A 20760-nucleotide genomic window follows, 5' to 3' on the forward strand; every position below is an offset into this window, starting at 1 on the left:
TTTAATTTTTCCTTTATGAATTAAAGTTTCTATTTCATTAGGTTTCGGCAATAACATTGTTTGACCCAGTTTATCTCTTGAATAAGTCCTTAAATGGAAATAACAGAAAAGAGTGTTATTTGATATTTTATATTTATTCTTTAATTGATCAAATGACATTAATATACCTCCTTCAAAACAGTCTCCTATATATCTGATCCCTTTGTGAAACCAGTTATATAAAAGTTGATTATCCATTGTAAAAGGGATAAGTTTGTTTTGAATTAAAGGTCTCTTTGCTACAAGTTTGTGAGTGTCAAAGCAGACATACCAAATTTCTTTAACTTTCTGAGGAAGCTGAAGTGCTGGGGAGCTTTTTTGCCTATGTCATCAAATTGGTTGGACTAGTACAGGCTATTAGTGATGTTCACTTCAAAGAATTTAAAGCTCTCAATCAGAACCATTGATATATACAAGATCATGTGCACTGCTCGCATTCCTGTTGTCATGTCAGCATGTCATTAGACTCCTTATGTCCTCTCCGTCATTCTGACTTACTGATATTTGAGATATAGGCCACTTCAGAGATATCATCCGCAAACTTGTTGATGGAGTTAGATCAGAATTTGGTATGTACCTATATACTTAATCCTATTTGTTTGTAAATAAGGGTGCTAAATTTTCAGAAATATTTCATATTTATCTCTTAAATTATAAGTAATTTTTTCAAGTGGAATGCAGCTAAAAATTTCATTCTTCCAACGATCTATACTTAAGTATGAATCCGATTTCCAAGTAACTGTAATAGCCTTTTTGGCTACTGCCAATGCAATTTTTATGAATTCTTTCTGATATTTATTCAATTTGGATTTTGATTTTATCCCTTCAATATCACCTAGTAAAAATAATATTGGATTATGTGGAAGTTGTATTCCAATAATTTGTTCCAGTAAAACTCTTAAATTTGTCCAAAAAGGTTGAATTTTAGAACAAGACCAAGTAGAGTGTAAAAAAGTACCAATTTCTTGATTACATCGAAAACATTGATCAGATAAATTTGAGTTTAATCTATTTATGTAGTGAGTAAAATGAATGTATAATAAGTAAAATAGGGTCTGAGGATGCAGCCTTATGGAGCACCTGTGTTTAAAATAATTGTGACAGAAGTATTGCTGCCTGTCCTTACTGATTGCAGTCTGTTGCTCAGGAATCCAAGGATCCATTTGTAAATGGAGGTATTGAGTTCCATATCTAGGAGTTTGGAAATGAGTTGCTTGGAATTATAGCATTGAAGAGGAGCTGGTCAATAACAACAGTTTAATTACCGTATATACCTATTTTGCATTTGTCTTTATTAGGTTTACTTTCCCACCTGAATTTGAAACTCTGACTAAACAGGTCATTCATGCCACTTTGTATGTTTACAAAGAAGCAATGAAGAATCTTCTGCCAACTCCAGCCAAGTCTCACTATCTCTTTAATCTGCGGGATTTCTCCCGTGTTATTCAAGGGGTGTGCCTTTCCAGTCCTCAGACAGCAGAAACTCCAGCTGCAATTAAGCGCCTTTGGGTTCATGAGGTGAATTCTTTTTTTTAAAATAGAACAAGTTCTGAATATTGTTGATTAAATTTCAGTAAAATTAGTGTCCTTGCTGGTCAAATGGAAGTTATGCTGATAAATATGAAAAATGAAAATACTATTGCTTCTGGAAATAATTTATTGTTTCAATATGGTAAGCTGGTCAGCCACTCAAATCAGTATCATTTATTTATGAAATCCTTCTTGAATATATCTCAATTCTACTTAAATTTGTTCCCAAATACCATTACCTAACTAACAATGATCTGTCTTAGTTTTGAAATTTTTAATTGACGTATCTACAAAAACTTTTGGAAAGGAAGATTTCTTCACTCTGTGTGAAGAAATACCATCTGAGTGACAAGATTTAAAGTTGCTATGACCTTTTATTTTATATCTTTCATTGGACGAAATTGGTTCCACCTACCATATTAAATTCTATGAAGTTAATTACTTCAATTAGGTTGCCCTTTGACATAATAGCAATATAATTTGTCATTTTGATCTTTTGAACATTAGACCATTTAGGATTTTTTTTTAAAATTCCAAACAAGAGAGAATCTGCAGACTCTGGAAATCCAAGCAATGTACACAAAATGCTGGAGGAACTCAGTAGCCAGGCAGCACATATGGAAAAATGTACAGTTGATGTATTGGGCCGAGACCTTTTTTCATCTGCTCCTTTTGGTCCCATTCACTTTTGCAACCGTAGCACGAGTTATATCACATTTTGCTCAAGTTCAAATTTATTGTCATAGGCATACATACACAGGGTTTAAATGGTATGAAAATTGTTTTTTTGCAGCCAATGTTTACAAACATAAATTAGCATAAACTTAACATAAATTATATACTTGCTTGCTTCTTACATTGGGTGTTCTCTTCCTTTACCTGATGAGGTAACCATAGCCTTTGGTCAGGAGCAAATATTGTCAGGTGGTGCCCAACCTTCCTACACCATTGTTTCGACTGTTAACCACTGCACTCTCCGGATGGTGGATCAGCAGTGGTGGCCAAGTCACTGCCCATCTGCTCTTGACTTCCAACTCAACTCCACTTGCCTGCTCCATATCCGGCAAGAAGCTTCTTCCCTCATCTTGCATGCTGCTTGGTTCTTGCTCTTTTCATCAAGGCCCAGCATAGACAGCAACCTCCATGCCAACCTTGTCAGGAACCCTCTACAGCTAATCTCCATGGGGAATAGCCATGTCTACCATCTTTTGTCCCTGCACACCTGGACTAAGGACTGGTACTTCAGGGCCTTCCTCTCGTGAGCCTCCTCGCATCCTTCCTCCCATGGTACTGCGAGATCCACCAGGATGATTTTTTTGTCTTTGGTGAACCACAGTACAATGTCTGGTCGAAGTGTAGTTTGCACCACCTCTGTGAACTGCAGCTTCCTCCCCACATCGACCCTTAACTCCCATGATTTGGCAGTTTGCAGCAGGCTGGATTTAGGCCTCTTTGATTAAATGTCTGCTCTGTTTGCCTCTCTGCCAGCTAGTCTCTTTTTACACTTCTTCCGCTCCAGTGAGTCAGCAAGGGGCTGGCAGGACCTGTTGTGGTGTCATTTATGTTGTCCTTGTGTTAAAGCTGTTTTGCATCCTGACAGTAGTGTGCATTGATGTGCAGTTAGGGGCCCCTCTCAGAGTCCATGTGTGCAGCTGTGATGGTGCAGGGACAGTGTCATACATGGATTGTAGGATGAAAGAAATATGGAAGGGCTCCAGTCTCTGCCCAAGTGATTTTGTGCTTGGGAAGATCCCATTTCGTCCAGACACCCTGTGACCCCAACTCCACTGCCTTCGAAAACCACCTTTCATCCTTACAGTTCCATACCTCTGCCTGGACCATGTCACGCCTAGCTCATCCCTTGCACTTGCACTCCCCCATCGTGGGAAGTGTGCAGCGCAGAGTCCTTGCTGTCCCAGGCATGGGATGCTGATGATGTCTCTCAATTGCAGGGGGCTCACTGCCTGATGTATGGCCGAGTTGGCAGCTCACTTTCATCCCGATCTTCTTGTGACTTGGTTTGTTACCTTGTCATCAGAGCCTCTCAGAGTTAACGCAACTCTACACTTTGCCACCTTAAACTCCTCCGTTACCAATGACAATGGAAGCTGTAGCTGGCCTGATCTTAGGTAGAGCCCAACTGAGGAAAAACTTGGGGAGGATCCCTAGCCACCACTGCAGGTGCTTGTTGACTTTCCTCCCAATTCCTTCCACAGTGGTCATTGGGAACTCGTACACCGTGAAAAGCCAGAGCAGTCTTGGTAGAAGATCCTATTGGTACAGCCAAGTTTTAAGTTTACCAGGGAGTCTGGTTTTGTCAATCTTATTCAACCACTTTTCAGTCTGCTTTACAGTGTTGGTGATGTTGGTGCTGTCCGTCACTGCTGTAATAATCGACTTTCCAGGACACCTTACTTGGGTTGTCCTCTATGGATGGAATGACTTCTCCCTGTACTTGAAAACTGAACTTGTTAGTAACCTTGCCCTTTTTGAACACCATACATCTGGACTTCCTGCCGTTGAAGGTCGTTCTAGCACAGGTAGCTATGTTGTCCAGGGTTTCCAATACCCTCTTGCTTGGACATGGGTTACTGTGATATCATCCATGAACCCCTGTATCGCAAGTTGTTGGATGCCGGGTTCCAACACTGGGCTTTGGGCTATGTCTGCTACTGTTAACATGAGAAGGTTCATACCCATGACAAACAAGATGGGGGAGATTGTAGAGCTGGTTGGAATCCCTTTGTAGAGGTCTTGCCACCTCGTTGTGAAGTGGGATGAAGTGAAGTGTAACTTAAATCCTCCTAGGTGATCATGTGTTGTGTTACTGGCAGGTTATGGTAATGTTCCAGGCCAATATAGATGAGGATGTGTGAACTTTATCCGTAGGTGTTGACTAGGGCTAACCAGGTGAGTGTTAGGTTGCCTTTCTTCTGCCTAGCCTCGCGGATCAATTGGCTGATTATTGAGGTTGTTCAAGGCACCCAGAAAAAGCTGGGATTCTGGATGGATGTGTTAATATAGTGTTTTTCAATTAAGTATGAAGCCAGTCTCCTCGCAAGCACTGAGAAGAATATTTTGCACTCTATGCTAAGGAAGGAGATTGTTCTAAACTGGGTGATTGTGGAGGAATCTTCTTCCTTGGGAACAAAGCATCCTTCTGCCATTTTCCAGCTTGTTGGAATAGAGCTTTTGGTCTAAATCTTTGTCATTATCTTCCACAACCTCCAGAGGAGTTTTGGGTATTTCTTATATACCTTGTAGGGTATACCACTTGGTGGTATACCAATCATCTTGGCAGCAGATGATTTTGCTCTCTTGATGATATCCTGGACCTCCTACCACATCGGCTTTGCCATGTTCAGCTCAGTTGCTGGGCTTCTTGGTTGGGGGACTTCTGGATTGAATTCTAGTCCCTGATTCTGACGGGGATTGAATGTGATGCCTGCAGAAATTCTTCCACCTCCTGCCTTGAGCTGGTTAGGATGTCAGATTTCCGCTGGCTGAGAAGAGCCCTGGTGGACCTGAATGGGTTTTTAACAAACTACGCTCTCCTTCTCTCTTTCTCCCTTCACTTTCGCAGCCGCTCCACCCTCCTGAGCTTGTGCAGCTGTTCCCGCAGTCTGCTGGTTAGATCTTTGACACCATTTTTAGTGTCAGGTGAATTGTTTTTGAATTGTTTGTTCAGCGTCTTTACCTCGTTTCTCAGGTGGTGAATTTCCCTTTCCCTCCTGTTTGGTTGCCATGACAGTTTAAGATCTGCTTTCTTCTCTATTGGGCCAAATCGCTCTTTAGCAAAGTTGAACACAATGGCTGTGAGGGAGTCAACTTTCCTGTAGACTTGGTCCTGCCAATGTAGCTTCCAATATGCATCCAGATTATGAGCGAACTGCTTCCATGATGCATTGTCTGATGATCTGGACCATCTTTCCTTGATGAATGGATTAGGGTGTCATAGGGGGCACTCACTTGGTCTCTTCTTTGGCACTGGGGCGGCTCAGGTGTGGAGAGATCTTCAGCTCTGTCGGGTGCTCTCTGGCTGGAGTTCTCCATCGTCTCACCGGATGTTAGAAACATAGAAAACCTACAGCACGACACAGGCCCTTCAGCCCACAAAGCTGTGCCAAACATGTCCTTACCTTAGAACTACCTAGGCTTACCCATAGCCCTGTATTTTTCTGAGCTCCATGTACCCATCCAGGAGGGAACACTGTTGTCTGTGTGTTGCACTTGAGTCGCCTTCATTCCGCAGCTGGACCTGCTTTGGTGTAACTTGAGGCCTTTGATGTTTTTGCAGATTTTGGATTTTGCTGCAAAGGCACTTTGCAATGAATGCCTCCCTGGTCAGTGTTGTGCTTGAGCCTTCTCATTATCACATTTCCAGTCCTGGCCATTGCTGTTATGTCCGTCCTATTGAATCTCTCATCCTCCCACTGCACCCCCCTCGGGAGACTCCTGGGGTATTGTGTATTTAGTTCATCCGTAGCTTATATGGTGCCCTCTTGCGAGTGCTGCACATAGGCTTACTAGCCTTGTGTGCCTGTACCAGTCTTTCCTGGGGGTCACCCACTTTCCAGTGTCACTGACCTTTCTCGGTTGAAATAAACGTAACCCTAGTGCAAGCTGAGAGAGAGAACAAGAAATATAGTTTGAGATGGTGTTAGGGATTCAGGCCAGTTCAAGAAATTCCAGCTCTCTTGAGCCAAAAAGGCTAACATTTTATTTGGTATTATTAGAGACATTATAATAGGGCGCCTACAAAATTCAAAGTAAGATCAATATAGTTTGTGAAAGAAAATCATATTTTACAGATTGAAGTTTTTTGAAAATAATATGCATCAAAATTAGATGTAAAATGTGTTGTTTGTAGTACGATACAAAGAAATAAAATTATTATAAATTACAAAAATAAACTGCAAAAAAGGAATAAAGAGACAGTGTTCATGGATTTTTCAAAATCTGATGGAGGAGGTAAAGAAGCTGTTTCTGAATCACTGAGTGTGGATGTTCGGGCTCCTATACTTCCACTCTGATGTTAGTTAAAAGAGGGCATAGCTCAGATGGTGAGGATCTTAAATGATAGCTGAGTCTAAAACACTCTGTAGCCTCTTGTAACCTTGTGCATTGGAGTCTCCATGCCAGGCTGTGGTGCAACCAGTCAGAATATATATCTATAGCAACTTTCTGAATCCTCTCTAATTCTTAATGAAGCAGAGCATGTTGGCATGCCTTTGAGTCATAGGCATAGAAAAGTACAGCATAGAAATAGGCCCTTCAGCCCACCTAGTATGTTCCAAACCATTTAAACTGCCTACTCTCATCGACCTGCACCAGGTCCATAGCCCTCCATATGCCTACCTCCTGAGGTACGTTTAATTTAATTTGATTTGGGTGGTCTGAGAAGTCCAAAAGCAGCTACTTATATGCAAATATTTTTCCTTTCTTTAATTAAGATTAATTGCAATTATTTTGCAACCAAATGCAGATTTTACGAGTCTATTATGATCGCTTGGTGGATGATGGGGATCGAGCTTGGCTTGTTGAATGTCTCCGGTCCGTGATGGGAAGTCAGCTGAAGGAGAACTTTGATGAGCTGTTCAAACACCTGGACTTTAATGGTGATGGCAAAGTGATGGAAGATGAACTTCGCAGTCTCATGTTTTGTGATTTCAGTGACCCTAAAGGTGAAGACAAGGGATATAGGGAAGTCCTTGATTTCACCAGTTTGAAGAAAGTGGTTGAGGCTCATTTGGATGAATTTAATAATATAAGTAAAAAGCCAATGAATCTGGTTATATTCAGATTTGCAATCGAGCATGTCTGTCGAATTTCCCGTATTCTAAAGCAGCCACATAGTCATGCTCTTTTAGTGGGAGTTGGAGGCAGTGGCCGTCAGTCACTAACCCGGCTTGCAGCACATATGGCTGACTATATACTGTTTCAAGTGGAAATTTCCAAGAGTTATGGTTCTTATGAATGGCGTGAAGATTTAAAACAAATATTCCGTAAAGCTACCGAAGGTGAAATGCAAGGTGTCTTTTTATTTACTGACACTCAGATTAAACAGGAGTCATTTCTAGAAGACATCAACAATTTATTGAATGCAGGAGAAGTGCCAAATCTCTTTGCGGTAGATGAGAAGCAGGAGGTTTGTGAACGCATGCGTTTAATTGATCGTCAAAGAGATAAAACAAAACAGACTGATGGGAGTCCATTGGCACTTTTCAACATGTTTATTGAGCGCTGTCGTAATCAGTTACATGTGGTTTTAGCAATGAGCCCAATTGGAGATGCTTTCCGCAACAGGCTGAGGAAGTTCCCCGCGCTTGTCAATTGTTGTACCATAAATTGGTTTCAGGTAAGTGCTCACATGTTGTTTTGACAAATTATGGATAGTAGACAATGTAGTCCTAAAGTTTGTTTGTTCAAAGAAATCATAAGTGATATGTCACCTAATTTCCTAAACCAGTCTCTGCCCTGTGTCTTAATTCTTTTGGTTAACTAAGACTATCGATCTTAGATGCAAAACTAAAAATTTGTAAAATTAGCAACTAACCTTTTGCTGAAGATGGTTTCAAACTTGTGCTACACCTATCTTAAAGATTTTTTTCCTAACTTTACCCTAAAAGCTGTGTCTCAAATTGCTGGATTATCTTGTGTTATTCTAGTAAACTCCTAGTGCACTCTTCCAAGATCAGTGTGCCTTCCAAAGGTGTCACGTCACAAAATAAATATGGTCCTTCAGATGTGATGATAGGTCTTTGATATAGATAGATAGATAGATACTTTATTCATCCCCATGGGGAAATTCAACTTTTTTCCAATGTCCCATACACTTGTTGTAGCAAAACTAATTACATACAATACTTAACTCAGTAAGAAAATATGATATGCATCTAAATCACTATCTCAAAAAGCATTAATAATAGCTTTTAAAAAGTTCTTAAGTCCTGGCGGTAGAATTGTAAAGCCTAATGGCATTGGGGAGTATTGACCTCTTCATCCTGTCTGAGGAGCATTGCATCGATAGTAACCTGTCGCTGAAACTGCTTCTCTGTCTCTGGATGGTGCTATGTAGAGGATGTTCAGAGTTTTCCATAATTGACCGTAGCCTACTCAGCGCCCTTCACTCAGCTACCGATGTTAAACTCTCCAGTACTTTGCCCACGACAGAGCCCGCCTTCCTTACCAGCTTATTAAGACGTGAGGCGTCCCTCTTCTTAATGCTTCCTCCCCAACACGCCACCACGAAGAAGAGGGCGCTCTCCACAACTGACCTATAGAACATCTTCAGCATCTCACTACAGACATTGAATGACACCAACCTCCTAAGGAAGTACAGTCGACTCTGTGCCTTCCTGCACAAGGCATCTGTGTTGGCAGTCCAGTCTAGCTTCTCGTCTAACTGTACTCCCAGATACTTGTAGGTCTTAACCTGCTCCACACATTCTCCATTAATGATCACTGGCTCCATATGAGGCCTAGATCTCCTAAAGTCCACCACCATCTCCTTGGTCTTGTTTGTCTTTCCATAAATTCTGTTTGATCTATATTTTCCAATAATTCCTGTTATTATTTCAGATTTCCAGGAAAAGCAGCATTTTGCTTTTGAATATTCCATGTGCACTCTAGTTTGGGCTTATTGCAGTCGACTCGAACAGAGAGCATTACGGCACACAGTAGGCCCTTTAGTCCAAGATGTTGTGCCAAACCTTTAGCCTACTGGAAGATCAGTTTAACCCTTCCCTCCTACATGGCCGTCCACTTTTCTATCATACTTAAGTTTCTTAAGTGCCCCTAATGTTTCTGCCTCTGGCAGGGCATTCCATGCATCCACTACTCTCTATATTTTAAAAAAATACGTACCGCTGACAATTCCCCCCCCCCCCCCCACTCCATACTCTTCACCAATCCACCTTAAAATTATGCCCACTAGTGTGGACATAGCCTTAAGCTGAGTCCTGAATCAGCCAAACTGGAAGAGTTATAAAGGCAAGCCAGCTACTAAACCTATATGTAATATTGTGGCGTAATAAGACCTCAAGGTATAGGGGTAGTATTAGACTATTTGGCCCATTGAGTCTGCTCCACCATTTCATCATGGCTGATCTAATTTTCCTCTCAGCTCCAATCTCCTGCCTTCTCCCCGTATCCCTTCATGCCCTGACCAATCAAGAGCCTATCAACCTCTGCCCTAAACATATATGAAGATTTGGCCTCCACAGCTACCTGTTGCAAAGAATTCCACAGATTCACCACTCTCTAGCTAAAGAAATTCCTCCTCATCTCCATTCTAAAAGGACACCCCTCTACTCTGAGGCTTTGTCCTCTGATCTTCGACTTTCCCACCATAAGAAACATCTTTTCCACATCTACTCTATCAAGGCCTTTCAGCTTTTGATAGGTTTCAATGAGGTTACCCCTTATTCTTTTGAATTCTAGTGAATACTGGTGCAGAGCCATCAAACGCTCTTGAAACCGCCATTTAATCCTGGAATCATTTTTGTGAACCTCCTTTGAACCCTCTCAGACTCAGCACATCCTTTCTAAGATAAGGGGCCCTCAGCTGCTCACAATACTCCAAGTGAGGCCTTACCAGTGCTTTATAAAGTCTCAACATTATATCCTTGCTTTTAAATTCTAGTCCTCTTGAAATGAATGCTCACATTGCATTTGCCTTCCTCACCACAGACTCAACTTGCAAATTTACCTTTAGGGAATCCTGCACTAGGACTCCCAAGTCCCTTTGCACTTCAGTTTTTTTTTTGTATTTTCTCTCCATTTAGAAATTTTACAATGTCCAAATTTGGTGCTTGGATTGATGCCATGCATATTGTTATTTTTTTTCAAGCAACTCCATCATTGGGGGTGTTGGTTTGCATTTTCAGTAAACAATCCAATTCGCTATTTCCTGTAGTGCAAAATTGCATCATCTATGCATGCTTAGAGAATGCAAACTGAAAATAAAATTAAAATTGACATAATTTTTGTTCTGTACCTGAGATATTTTTGGTAGTGATTTGTGAGTTCTGAAAGGATGAATTTTCATAACTTGACCTGTTGTAACACATGGCTCACCGGTAGTCATATTTCAGTCAAATGGCCTACAGCCACAGTTACCCACACTGTTGTATGTGTAGAGACATGTATAGACCTGTGCAGTTAAGTAAATAAGGCAGATTGCTTCCCTTTAATAATATTGAAAGGGAAATATATTGATTTTTCAACAATCGGGTAGTTTCTGGGTCACAGTCTTTGAAACTAGCTCTTTAAGAAAACTTGATTTCAGATTTAATTAACTGAATTTAAATTTCCTGGATATGATAGTAATTAATGAAGTTGTGTCTCAGGCTGATTGGTTCAGACCTTATGTAGGTCCTTCATCAATCTCAATCAAATATATTGGATATAACATGTTTAATTGTATTGGTGAAAGATCTTTGCTCTCTATCAATAGCACAAGTTATGGACTAAAATAAGTCTAAACCAACACAATGGCAGAGGGCTGATTTCATGGAATAGATATGTGTGTACATTCACTAACATGTGGGTACTAATTTTACGAGAGTTCTGATACCAATAACTTTCTAGGCCATTTTAATCATTTGTTATTTCTGTATTTTCTTGCAACAGAGAAAAAGACCTCAGAACAATCTCATATCCCTACTAATTTTCTCTACCACGTCATTCTCATCATTTCTACCTGCTACACTACACAAAAGGAAACTTGTAGTGTCCAATTAACTGAATAACCAAGACTTGTTTAGAATTTGGAAGGAAACCAGATACCTAAAGGGAATTCACAAAAGACATGTAAATATCACACAGACAGCATGGAAGATCAGGTTTGAACCTGGGTTCCTGAGCTGTGAAGCTCTGCCAATGTGCTCTCCACCATTTTGCAGAATCAAACATCATTTATGACATATTTAACAATTAGTTGTTAGCAATGAGCAGAGTATTTTTTAAATTACCAGTTTGATTTAATGACAACAATTGCTTTTATCATTTGGGATTTTGGGTTACCTATTTATTTGCTACCACTTTATTTAATATACCGTAGTCTTGGCCAGAAGATGCTCTGGAGGCTGTAGCCAAACGCTCATTGGGAGACATTGAAATGTCAGAAAAGATACGTATGTGCTGCATTGAAATGTGCAAGAGTTTTCATACCTCAACGATCGAGTTGTCTGAAACATTCCATACGGAGCTTCAGCGGTACAACTATGTGACTCCCACCTCCTACCTGGAATTGATCTCCACATTTCAAGCTCTTCTTGAAACAAAACGAACGTAAGCACAAATTAAAAGGATTAAAGAGGGTGTGTGTGTGTGTGTGTGTGTGGGGGGGGGAGAATGGAAAGAATAGTATGAAACAATTATCTGTGAAACAGTTTGAGGCCAGAGTTGCCCAAATGACCTGCACTTAATGGCCATAGGTTAATGCAGGAAGGGGCAGTTAGAGAGAGAGAACACAGAAGAACAAGTAAATGCTGTAAAAGGTATAAAAGTAGGAAATGGCCTTTAGGACTGGTCATGCTAGTGGATGGAAAAGCTATCAGTATTACACAGTGACAATTTACAATTGAACTGAAGAAAATGGAAATTGAGAATACAAGTTCTAGGCTATCATTGGATTATTAATGCTTGTTTAATTGGATATTTTGACCATCTGGGCCAGCTCCCATAATAGTATTAAATTCAAAAGTCTGACATTTGTATGTATGTTTATTTTTACAAATGGCAGACAGTTTATCTCGTCCCCTCAACCCTTCGTGCCCCCTCCACCCTCCCCCTCACCCTCCCCTCTCTGCCCCCTCTCTCCTCTCCTCCCCTCCCTCCCCCCCCCATATCGTAATGTTTCTTACTTACAAGTATAATATACTTTTAATGCCATTCATGACAATACTGTGGCTGTATGGTTGGGAAAGGAGGGAAGAGAAAATGTGTCTGGTAGATGTCTCTCATTAAAGGTGGTGGAAATTCTGAAGGATAATCTGTTGGGTATAAAGATAGGTTATTTTGAAGTTGACCAAAGTATCCTTCGCCTGCTCTGGAGAAGAGGTTTGATGTCGGAAAGAGTTGAACACAGTCAAGGACTCTTTCAAGTATGGTGAGGGGGAAGAAGGCAGACATTTCAGAGGCAGCTCTGAAGCAGATATGCCTGAGACAGAGAAACTCAGTAAGTGGCATGGAGTTAATTAAGGAGACAAAGTGAAGGAAGTATGGTAAAGATAGGCATGGTAGCCTATGGGTTGGTAGTGGATGCTTGTCACTTGCTAATCCCCTGAAATGGAAAAAGAGAAATTCAGAGGGGGAAATTTTAGAAAAAGTAATGATATATTTGAGTTCATGAAGCGGCACCAATACAGTTGTTGATATACTGAGTTGAGGGAAGTGGCCCAAGCAGGGTTCATGCAAGGAAAGTTAGACATGTTCTACACAAAAACGGGTATTTTGCCCATGTTCTTATGGACTTTTGCACAAGCAAAACTGAAAGTTAACAGGCAATTAGGATGGCAAAAGTTATTTTGGTCTTAGCATAAAATGGTGGGAATATAAGAATAAAGAAGCTTTGCTGTAGCTGTATAGGAATCTGTCTAGACCAACTGTGGAGAATTGTTTACGGCTCCAGCTCCGTTTCTCAATTAGTTGCCTTCGAGTCTATGCAAAATTGTTGCACTATATCTATTCTTTGGATGAGCAGAGTGTCTTAGAATGGAGCTTTACTTACTGAGGGGTGTCTACCCTGCTCTGAGTGTTTTTGTAGGATAGATACTGAGAGGTGCTCTGTACCATTAGGTGCCTTTGACTATTTTTTTAGATTATGATATGTTGCATAGAAAAGGGATCAAATCTGGTAAATCCTTTAACACTTATTTTTTTCCAAGGACAAAGAAAATTGAGAATTTGATTGTCTTACAGCTATTCGACAGTTGTCTATAGTCATCGCCAGCAATAATCACAGGGATCATTAAAAGAAAAATGTGCCAAATTCTTGCTGCAGCACCTCTCTTGGGTGGAAGAGCTCTTTGATTATGTTGGCTGCTTTCCTGAAGCAGCAGGAAGTGTAGACAAAGTCAACAGAGGGGAGAATGTGATAGACTGGGAAGTGTTCATAATTCATTCCAATTTCTTTCAGTCCTGGGCAGAGCAGTCGCCATACCAAGAATTACATTCCTTTTTGTCGATATAAATAAAGCCAGTATTAGTGCAGCAAGGACTACAATATTTAACCTCAACGATATTTAATCAGCCGATAAAGTGTAAACATTATGAAAGAAACAGAAGTGTAGTGGTGAATTAGCATTAAACTAAGCTCAGAGTGAAAATCAAGGCAGCTAAGAACTGGAGAAACACAAAATGAGCAGAGATAAAGGGAAAATCAAAATAATTTAATGATCAGTGGTTTTAAAATGTTCAAATGTTAATGATTTGATACTTGAAATATTTTGAACAGTTTAAATTGTTCTTTTTTCACAATATATGTATCATGTAATTAAAATATTTAAAACATTATAATATTCAAACTGTACATAACTATTAAGTTCTGTCTTTATGCAGTATCTTGCAAATCCAGCAAGTTAATTAAAAATAACAGATTAGATAAAGCAGAGATATGAAGAGACTTACAGTTTCCAGAGTAACTCTCCTTCCCTTGAATTGTCAGGTATTTATTAACAGTGTATGTTATGAGTTTGGCATTTTGAGGAAGATTTTTCTTGTTAATAGCAGCTATTTAAATATTATGATAATAATCCTGTGACTAAATCTGATACTAAGTTGCCTCAAATGCCACATCATTGACCTGCTCAGCAATCATGACAGGAACAGTTGATGAGCTGGTATCATAGACGAACAAGAATTGTTACTCACCTTTAAGATGATCTCAATTGCTTTGGTTTAAACTTCTGCTTATTTAAAGCAATTTTTTTTTTAACGTAATGCACCAGGAGAATGAGTTTATGGAAGGTGAGATGAATCTCACAAATTGCTTGTTCTAAAATTGTGATCAAAGATGTTGCTGAATGTTAACATTAAGGGTTCCACGTTAGGAAGAGATGAAATGGCAGAGATGCAAACGGGCACAGGAGGCTTTATATCAATCAGATGTACAGGAACAGAATATTTTTGTGTCAGAATCAGAGTCATACAACACAGAAATATGTTCATTAGCCTATTGTGTCTATGCTGGCCATCTGGTACCCATCTTTATTAATACCATTTACTGTCTTGCTCTATATCCTTCTATACCTTGGAGGTTGGAAGTGCTGATCTAGATATTTCTTAAATGTTTGAGAATATGAGTCCTCATTACGCACTCAGACAGTGCATTCTAGACTCCAGTCACTGTCTGGGAGAAAACATTATTCCTCAGATCCCCTCCAAACCTCTATCCCTCTGAACCTCTGAACTCTAATTTTAGACAACTCTGCTTTGAAGGAAAATTACCTACCGTCTGCCCTATCTATGCTGCTTATAATTTTGTAAATTTTTATCTAAACTCTCCAAGATAAACAAACAGAGTCTTTCCTGTATTTCCTCTTAATTGAAATGCACCAACCCAGGCAACATCCTGTTGATTCTGCTCTCTACTCTCTCCAGAGCAATCATGCCCTTCTGTGTGATATCAAAACTGTACATTTAACTAACGTTCTACAAAATTGTACCACAAGGCAAATATCCTGTAAGCCTTCTTGACCATGCTGCCACCTTCAGGAATTTTTGGAAATGTGGACCCTGGCCCCTCTGTGACCTACCTGCCATTAATTGTCTGGCCTATAGGAGTCTTCCCTTTGGCTTACCTTCCACTTACAGCAATTAAATTCTATCTGCCATCATCCTCCCCCATCTCAATGCAGAGAGTTATGGACAAAGCTCAGTCCATCACAGAAACCAGCCTGTCTGCATTTCCCTCTGCCTTGGGAAAGCAGCCAGCATATTTTAAGGCCCCACCCACCCTGAGCATTCTCTCTTCTGGGCAGAAGATACAAATACTTGAAAACATGCAATACCATTCTTAAGGACAGCTTTTATCTTACTGTTGTAGCACGCTTGAGCAGACCTCTTGTATAATAAAGATGAACTCTGAAACTAACAATTTACTGTGTTATGGCCTTTACACCTTATTATCTACCTGTACTGTGCTTTCTCTGTAACTGTAACAATCTATTCTGTATTTTGTTGTAGTTCTTCCCCTTCTACCATCTCAATGTACTTATGCTCAAAAATGATCTGTTTGAAACAAGTTTTTCACTGTATCTTGGCATAATAATCAATTTGTCAACTGATTGCTTTCATCCTGCGGCCAGACTATCCATCTTGCTATCACCAGTGTACCAATTTTACAGCTGCTGCTGAGATTTGACCCAAAATGTCAACAGTTCTTACCCCAACAGATGATGCTTGACCCACTGGGTTCCTCCAGCAGATTGTTTGTTGCTCCAGATTCCAGCATCTGTGGTTTCTAGTGTCTCCACCAATTTTCATTTTGTGCTCCAACCTAGAGATGATCACATCTGTTTTGTCTATTCTGATGAGTACCTAGAAAACCAGTGTATATATATGTTCATTGGAATGTTCTCATCAGCAAAGCAATCAACTTAAAACTCATGCATAATGTTTTGAATATTTTGTCTTTAGTGATGTACTGAAGATGAAGAGAAGATATGAAGTTGGTCTAGAGAAACTAAACTCGGCTGCTTCTCAGGTTGCCTCCATGCAGTCGGAATTGGCAGCCCTGCAGCCCGAACTGATAGTTGCCAGTGCAGCAGTGGATGACATGATGATAGTTATTGAAAAAGAATCTATTGAGGTCTCAAGAACAGAGGAAATTGTAAAAGCTGATGAAATCATTGCAAATGATCAAGCCATGGCAGCAAAGGCGATTAAAGATGAATGTGATGCTGATCTGGCGAAAGCATTACCAGTTTTGGAGTCTGCACTTGCTGCCCTGGACACACTTACTACACAGGTAAGGAAAGAATTTGCCAGTAATTTTCTGGAACATTTGTAGAAAAAAATTATAAATTTCTAGATTCAGAGCAAGCGTATATTTTCAAAATTCAGAGCCACTCTCTTGTGCTTGATATTTCTGAGCTAATTTATATTATGGTATTAAACATCCCATATCTCAAACTTAAACTTTAACTTGGGTATTAGTCATCCATGTGTGGGCTGAAGCAGATGGAATAAAGAAGTGTTGTTGTGACTGTGATTTAAGTCACCAGAGAGACACTGGAGCTGGTGATAGAGAACTCTTCATTCATCACAATAAGCATGGAGACATTGTGGCAGAAGCCCACAAACACAAAGGTAGATCACATTTTATACCCATAACATCAAACTACAGGTGATTCAATACAATTTCAATAGTCAAAATAACATTGTTTACTTTAATACTTTGGGTTGATAAATGGTTCCTTTGAGATACATAGTGGAAGTACAATATAATTGATAAGACACCTCTGAAGGTTCAAACACATTTGGGAGAAACTAATTAAATATTCTAAAACCATTTGACAACAGAGTTGAGACACCCAAAATTAATGTTGTCAGGTTTGTCTCTGAGTACACAAATATGATAAATACACAAAAACTATTGCTTGCCCGTACTTCTGACGATGTTTGACAACATCCATCTGGTCTGCCAGCTTGCTCTCAAAACACAATGAAGCAAATAACTTAGCCACGTTGCCTGCTTTGTTGTAATGCAATCAATACAATTACCTTTGACTAACGTTTGGCTCTTGCATATGCAGTCTCTTAGACTGTGGAACAGCCTGTGTTTTTAACTTCAGTTTACTGTTTGCAGTTTTACAAAAAAAAAACTGAAGGCTGTTTCCAAGCTTCCTGAAGTTATTTACATATACAAACTGAAGCTTAGTTCTTGTTTGAATTAGTATCTGCCATATTCACTTAACGCCAAAATACTCCCTGACAGTATCACAAAAGAAATGCCAATTTCATCTCTATGGTTAAGTCCAGTGTAATTTATTATTATATACGAGGTAACAAATTGTAAATCAGTAACACTTCGCTTAAAGTTGCCTTCTGGTAAGTTACAGTATATATTTCATGTAGAACAACTTGGCTAACAATTAGCCTTGTCTTGCCAGGTTTCTCATCAGTTCACCTTTGTTAAAAAATGGAAAAAGTTGTGTAATGCATATCACGCAACTGATTATATAAACTGTTGCATCTTATTGTTGAGGTAATCTTTCCCAGATCATGCAGTCACGTGGAATCATAACATCTTGTGCCACAGAATGAATTCCTTTAGTCTATTGAATCAATCCTAGTGTCTTGAGCAACTAGGAAAATAACGTATGATTAATATGAAGCAGAAATGACATTTCCCAGATCACAGGTAAAGGAACACTGAGTCAAAATGAGAACACACTGAAAATCTGTAATTGAGTATTTAAGCTGTTGTGATACCACAATGAATTTTCCTTTTTTGTAGGATATTACTGTGATGAAATCTATGAAGAGCCCACCAGCTGGTGTAAAACTGGTTATGGAGGCAGTTTGTATTTTGAAAGGAATAAAGCCAGACAGAATTCCAGATCCTACTGGGTCAGGTAAAAAGATTGAAGATTTCTGGGGCCCGGCCAAAAAGGTACTCGGTGACATGAAGTTTTTGCAATCTCTCCATGAATACGACAAGGACAATATTCTTCCAGCATACATAAACGTTATTAGGAATAAATACATAACTAATCCAGAATTTGTTCCAGAAAAGATTCGTAATGCATCCACTGCAGCTGAGGGTCTTTGCAAATGGGTCATTGCAATCGACTCTTACGATAAGTAAGTCCATATAATTGGATTATAAAACATTGAAATCTTCTTGAATTCACCAGCTTCAGTTTTACATTTGTATGAGATGGATTTTTTTTCCTCCATTTTAATCAGAGTAGCTAAAGTTGTGGCTCCCAAGAAAGCAAAGCTAGCTTTGGCTGAAGGTGAATTGAAAATAGCAATGGATGGGCTAAGAAAAAAGCAAGCCGCACTTAAAGAAGTGCAAGACAAGCTTGAAAAATTGCAGAAACAATTAGAAACAAATAAACAAAAGAAAACAGATCTGGAAAATCAGGTAATTTATATTAGATTTATAGGGAAAAAATAAAATGTATCATTAAGTAAGTGTATGGCATACATACATTGCATTGAAGATATTATCCATCAAACTAAGTATGACACCATATTCAAATGAATCAAGGAAAAAAGTAGGACATTGGTTCCTTGCCTAGTGCCTGAAATGTATTAGATAGAATTACACTGAAAAACATCATAGAAACAGATTATTTAAATGAATTGTTTTTATTTCAGCATTTCCTATTTAGTTCTCATATCTAATTCACCTCTAACCTATTCTTAAATGTTCATTGTTTCAGGTTAATTTACTCAACCTATTGCATTCCATAGCCCCAGACCATCATTATAAATATGTTTGTCTTCTCATCTTAAATCTTCTACATTTAAAGTTCCATTAATCTACCCATTATTTTAGACTATTTTTCTTTTGAGCCTCCAATTTTCATGTCTTTTTTTGGTCTTTGTCCCTTCACTCAACACAGCATCAGATTAAATATGTATTGTAACTTTTCTTCCACAAACTGCAAAATATACCTATCACCTGCTACATTTTCCCATCCTCACCGCATTCTGCTTTCTCTGTAAGATGTCTCTCCCCTCCACAGGCTTCTCTCCACTGTCTTCTCCTTCCACGCCCCTCCCCCATCCCACATCCACCTCCCGTCTGCCCCCTGCCCTATTCCACCCCGTCTCCCCATTTCCCTCCCTTCCCCATTCTCCAGTACCCCCGCTCTCTGTTTACCCCCGGCTCTCCATTTACCCCTGCTCTCCAGTACCCCCTTCTCCAAAACAACCCTCTCCCCAATCCCCCTCTCACCATTAGACACCACCCTTCATCCCCCCTCCCCATTAGCCCACACCCTCCATTCCCCTCTCCCCATTAGTCCCCATCCTCCATCCTTCTTCCTCCATTCTCACCCCTCCATCCTCTCCCTCCCTCCATCATCCCCCCACACCCTCCCTCCACCACCCCCTCTCACCCCATCACCCTTGTGGAAATCCTGAACTAGCATTCCTAAGTCTCTTGGCACTTCTGACCTTTAGATTCTGAAAATACTCAGAATCCTTGATACCAAAGTACCTAACCCCACATTGACCTACACTGTATTCCATCTGCCTACTCTCCCAACCTGTCTAAGCTCTTCTTGTTATCTCTTCAATAATTCTAATAATGCTGATTTTGCCTGTTTCTTTTTCACATTCTTCTCAGTATCCCAAAATTTCATCTCCAACAATGGAGTGTAAAATCTTACCAGCCGCTGAGGTCAGGCTAACTGGCCTGTAATTTCCTGTCTTTTGCCTTGTTTCCTCCTTATACTGGTGTGTCATATTCACAATTTTTCAGTCCTCTGATACTCTCCAAGTCCAGTGATCTTGAAAGATCATTACTGATGCCTCTGCAGGTTTTTTTTCAGTTCAGAACTTTTGGGTATGGGCCATCTGGTCCAGGTGATTTATCCATCTTAAAGCTCCCACCAGTGTCTCCTCCTTAGTTGTGGCCAAAAACACTCACAACTTCATGCTGACTTTTGAATTGTTCATGTTCCAAAATGAAGGCTAACACAAAGTAGTTATTTACCTTTCCCATTACTACTTCTCCAGAGTCATTTTAAGCAGTCTAATGTCCACTCTAGACTCTACAAAAAAAGCTTCTGCAATTTTCTTTTATGCTATTGGCTGGTTTCCCCATATTTCATCTTCCGTATAGCTTTTTTAGTTGTTCTCAGTCGGTTTATAAAGGTTTCCCAATAATCTGTGCTATATTGTATTCCTTCTCTTTTGCTTTTATGTTGTCCTTGTCTTCCCTTGACAACCATGGTCTGCTTGTTCTCTTTTGGTGAGCTACTTCTTCTTGGGCATAAACTCCTTCTATATCTCTCAAATTACTCCTATAAGATTCTGTCATTGCTGATCGACCATCTTCCCTGCTTCCAATCAACTCTGGTCAGCTTCTCCCTCTCACCTTGTAATTACCGTTACTCAACCTTATTACTGTTGCATCAGATTTGGCTTTTCTCTCTCATATTGCAGAGTACAGTGATTTTTATTTCATTGATACTTCTAACTCAAAAACATTTTGTCAATGATACT

At 39.7% G+C, this 20760-nt stretch overlaps 1 protein-coding gene across 1 annotated transcript in view; it reads left to right on the plus strand.

Annotated features, from left to right (window-relative positions):
• The window catches only part of dnah7 (dynein, axonemal, heavy chain 7), a 262198-nt gene that overhangs the window by 131061 nt on the left and 110377 nt on the right, over nt 1-20760 (plus strand). Inside the window, exons 39-44 of the mRNA XM_073046961.1 lie at nt 1338-1557; nt 7055-7927; nt 11633-11862; nt 16213-16543; nt 18035-18381; nt 18487-18667. Of these exons, the coding sequence (XP_072903062.1) occupies nt 1338-1557; nt 7055-7927; nt 11633-11862; nt 16213-16543; nt 18035-18381; nt 18487-18667 (2182 nt within the window). The remainder of the gene's footprint in view (nt 1-1337; nt 1558-7054; nt 7928-11632; nt 11863-16212; nt 16544-18034; nt 18382-18486; nt 18668-20760) is intronic.

The sequence above is a fragment of the Hemitrygon akajei genome, chromosome 5, assembly GCF_048418815.1.
Source record: "Hemitrygon akajei chromosome 5, sHemAka1.3, whole genome shotgun sequence".
In the NCBI taxonomy this organism is placed as follows: Eukaryota; Metazoa; Chordata; class Chondrichthyes; order Myliobatiformes; family Dasyatidae; genus Hemitrygon; species Hemitrygon akajei.